The 4560-nt window shown below is 47.3% G+C and overlaps 1 protein-coding gene across 1 annotated transcript in view; it reads left to right on the plus strand.

Annotated features, from left to right (window-relative positions):
- JPH2 (junctophilin 2) overlaps positions 1-4560 on the plus strand; it is a 62628-nt gene that overhangs the window by 24763 nt on the left and 33305 nt on the right. Inside the window, exon 3 of the mRNA XM_005871274.2 lies at positions 1-189. Coding sequence (XP_005871336.1) covers positions 1-189 — 189 coding nt within the window. The remainder of the gene's footprint in view (positions 190-4560) is intronic.

A 4560-nucleotide genomic window follows, 5' to 3' on the forward strand; every position in this document is an offset into this window, starting at 1 on the left:
CTGCACCACGCTGCCCGACGGCCACCGCGAGGAGGGCAAGTACCGCCACAACGTGCTGGTCAAAGGCACCAAGCGCCGCGTGCTGCCGCTCAAGAGCAACAAGGTTCGCCAGAAGGTGGAGCACAGCATGGAGGGCGCCCAGCGCGCCGCCGCCATCGCGCGCCAGAAGGCCGAGATCGCTGCCTCCAGGTAGGACCCGGCGTGGGCACCGATGGGATGGGCCCACTTGAGGAAAGGGGCCCTGGGACCGGGCCACCTAGGAGGCCATGTCTCCACACCTGCTTCTGCCCCCCTCCCCCTTTTTTTTAACCCTCAGAACATCTTCCAGGATCTTTAGAGAGTTCATTGGAGGCGCTTCGGATCTGGTGTCACCTGTTCTCCCTCAACTACTCCCATCCACCCATTTACCAACCCCTCCATACACTTAATCCTGCCATTCACCCAACCTTTCTAATATTCACCTGAACAACCAATCTTCACCAAGCGATCCACCCTACCCACCCACCCACTCCACTTTCTGTTTATCAATCCGACTACCCAGTCACCTACCCATCCACCCGACCACCCAGATACCCATCCAATCACCCAGTCACCCATCTGTTCACCCAACCCCTCCATTCACTCAACCTCTCCATCCATCCTACTCAACCTCTCCAACATCCATCTGAACAATTACCCATCCACTCAACCATTTCTTCATCCACCCATCCAACTTTCCATCTCTTTACCTACCCAACCATCCAGCCACCCAACCATCTAGACACCCATCCCAATATCCAGACACCTTTCAACCACCCATCCATCTCCTCATGTACAATGACCCACATTCACTCAACTACTTCCATTTACAAGGCACTCATCCTAATATCCAGCCATGTTTCCATCCACTGAAACAACATCCACTTCCACTCACCCAGTCATCCATCCATCCATCCATCCATCCATCCATCCATCCATCCAACCACCTCCATCTCCCAACCATACTTCCATCCAACCGTCTATCCATACTTCCATTTACTCAACCACTCTCACCTACCCATATGCCAGCCCTGCCTTCATCCATCCTCATTGCATCTATATTCTAACATCTTTATGTCTTCTCATTGTACTTCAGAAAAAGTTCTAATGTTGTCTTCAAACATTTATAGCATCTACTGTGTGCATGGCACTATTTTAAATGGTTTACGAATATTGACTCATTCTGTTTCCTTAAGGACCTTGTAAGATCGATATTATTTTTATTTCCATTTTACAGATGAGCCAAATGAGAGATAAGGTGACTGTGGCAAATCATCCATGTAGTAAGTGGCCCTTCATAATTGAGTTCCTACTTTCCTATTCAGCCTCCTTTTCTACCGTTCTTGACCTGCACCTGGATTTTTTCTCTGTGCTAGTCATGCTGGCCTTTTATCAGTCTTCTTTAGTTCTCCTGCCAGAGGGCTTTGGTTCTTCTGGTCCCTCTGTCTGGATGGCTCGTCTTTCCTCTTGCCCCTTAATTCCTACTTCTTCAGAGCTCAGGTCAAGCCTGAACCACTTAGAGAGCTGATGGTGCTCAGTCCCCTGTCACAGATCGACTATTACTCAGCCACATGGACATCTTCTTAGAATGTCTCACAGCAACATTATGCTGCTTAGGTGACTTGTTTTTAACCTACCACTTGTAGAGGGGTCCCTATGCACCAGTCATCGTTCTGAGGTCTTTACGGATATAAATTCATTCTATCTTTAACAGCTCTTGATGAGGTAGGTACTGTTGTTATTCCCTTTTTGCAAATGTGAAGTGAGCTGCAGGGACAGCAGTGGGTGTGGCAAGACAATCATAAAGGTACTTGCCTGTCCAGTGCCTGTAGCAATCCTGCCGGTGGCTCTACATGGACTGGGCTGGAGGCTGTGACACTGTGGTCTTTAGAGTAAAGCAAACCTAGGGTCAAATCTTGGCGTTACATTTTTTAGCTCAGAGACTTGGCAAATCAGTTTGCCTGTCAGCTTCGTTTCCCCATCCGTGGCACCACTGCTTCTCAGTTGTGTGTTCTTGGACAAATCAGTTTTCTTCTTCAACCTCAATTGTGTCATCTATTCAAATGGGGTTGGTCTAAGGGTTGAGAAAGATGGGTGCAGGTCCAGTGGCTGGTTCACACCCTGTAGTGGGATGAGTTCCAAGATGGAGATTAGTGTGCTGGAAGTTTCTGGGGAGTGCTCTGAGGACCAACACTTGTGGGGAAGAGAGGGAAGCAGGATTGGGCAGAGGGAGATGGGGCAGTCCCCACAAAGGCCTATGCCAACCACAGGGCCGTGCTGCAGTGGAGATGATCTTCATAGTCAAGTTGAGGTGAAGGAGCTGGATCTTTACATCCTCTCTGCTGGATGCAGGCGGCCCTCTGGAAAGGGGCATGACCTGGGGCCGGACGGTTTTCTTCAGCCAAGGGCAATCCCTGGACAGGGCTGACAGCCGGCAGCACTCTGAGCAGCTGGGGGTGGGGTGCAGAAATAATGTCTTCAGTCCTGAAGGGGGAACGGGGTGGTATATGACAGTATCCATTACAGTCTAGACACCTAGCAAAGGCTCAATAAGCCTTATTTGTTATGGTTGTCATTCAGTGTATTCATTTTACAGATGTGGGAACTGAGACCCTGAGAAGGAATGCAATATGCTCAAGACCACCTGGCAAGCAAGTGGGAGAACCAGGGCTTCAGCCCCTAGCTCTCTGATTCCAAGCTCTCCCCAGCACATCTTAGTACCGCTAAACTTTGTAAACTTTTAATTGTTGTGAACGTGTGAGCAGTTAGTACCATTAAGATGGAAAGAAGGTATGGGTAATGTTCATAAGGCTTCTTGGTTAGGGGCAGGGCCAGGCTTATGACCAGGGTGATCATATAATTTGTTTAAAATTGGACACTTTTATGAGTTAAAGGGGGCACTTTTAAAAAATAAAACTTACATATTAGAATAATTTTAGATTAAATAATTTTAGAAAAGTTGCAAGGATAGTACAGAAAGTTCCCACATACCCTCTGCCCAGTTTCCCCTAATGTTAACTTCTTACATGACCACAATACATTTGTCAAAGCCAGTTTGTTCGTTACTAGTAACTAAACTCCAGACTTCGTTTGAATTTTACTAGCTTCCCACTAGTGTCCTTTTTCTGTCCCAGGATCCCATATTGCATATAGATTTCAAGTCTTCTGAGTGTCCTCTGGTCTTTGACAGTTTCTCCGTCTTTCCTGTTTTTCTTGACCTTGACGGTTTCAAGGAATATTGGTCAGGTATTTTGAGAATGTCCCTCAATTCAATGCGGTTCTCATAATTAGACTGAGGTCATAGATTTGGGGGAAGAAGACCACAGAAATAAAGTGCCCTTCTCGTCACATCATATCAGGAGCACATGATCTCGACATGACTTACCACGGAAGATGTTGACCTTGATCACTTGGTTAAGGTGGTGTCTGCCAGGTTTCTCTGCTGTAAGTTACCATTTCCCCCTTGCCGTTCTCTGTTCTTTGGAATACATTAAGTTCAGCCCATACTTGAGGAGGAGAAGGTTCTGGAATTAAGCTCCAGACGGAGGAGTATCAATATGTATTATTTGGAATTCTTCTGTAGGGAAGACTTGCCCCTTCTTCCAAATGGGACATTTTATTTATTTATTTATTTATTCATCTTTATTGTTGAAAGTATTACATATGTCCCCCTCTTCTTCCATTGACCCCTTCTGGCCTGCACCGTCCCCCGCCCCAGGCCTTCACCACGCTATTGTCTGTGTTCATGGGTTGTGCATATGTACATGTAAGGTCTTTGGTTCATCTCTTCCCACCCCCACCTTCCCTTTGAGATTTGACAGTCTGTTCCATGCTTCTATGTCTCTGGATCTATTTTGTTCATCAGTTTATTTTGTTCTTTAGAGTCCACACATGAGTGAGATCATGTGATACTTGTCTTTCTCTGACTGGCTTATTTCACTTAGCATAACACTATCCAGGTCCAAATGGGACATTTTAAATTATTGTACTAAGTGTATATAGTTATGACAGGCATAAGCAAGGACTGTCCTGGGACATAGCAGAGCTTAGAGTAGGTAAGAGTGTAGGCTCTTGACTCGAAAGGCCATGAGTTGGAATTCTGGCCCTTGTACTGCAGAGCTGTGTGACCTTGCCAAGTTGCCTCACCACTCTGAGCCCTGGATTCTCGTTCCTCCTAGTGCTGTTTTGAGGAGTAGATGAGCTAATGCCTGTAAAATCCTGGCACAGAGCAGCCAGCGCTGAAAGCAGTCATTGTCATCATCTAACATGTTTGATTTTAAAGGTGAGGAAAAGAAGCTTGGGGACAAGGAAGGATTTCCCCAAGCTCTCACCTGTTGGGGCAAATTCTTGCCCCTCCCTGCCCCTCTGCTTTCCCTGCCCTTCTGCCCTCGGATGTGAAGGTGTTGAGCCCCCGCTCTGAAGGCTGCCAGGCCCAAGAATGAGAAGGTGGTATCCAGCTCCCTCCACACGGTGCTGCCAGGAGGAAGTGCAGGGGACATTTGGATTCCTCTTGTGTCTGAGTAACTTGTCCTGTGTGCCAGG

Source organism: Myotis brandtii, unplaced genomic scaffold (assembly GCF_000412655.1).
Source record: "Myotis brandtii unplaced genomic scaffold, ASM41265v1 scaffold333, whole genome shotgun sequence".
NCBI lineage: Eukaryota > Metazoa > Chordata > Mammalia > Chiroptera > Vespertilionidae > Myotis > Myotis brandtii.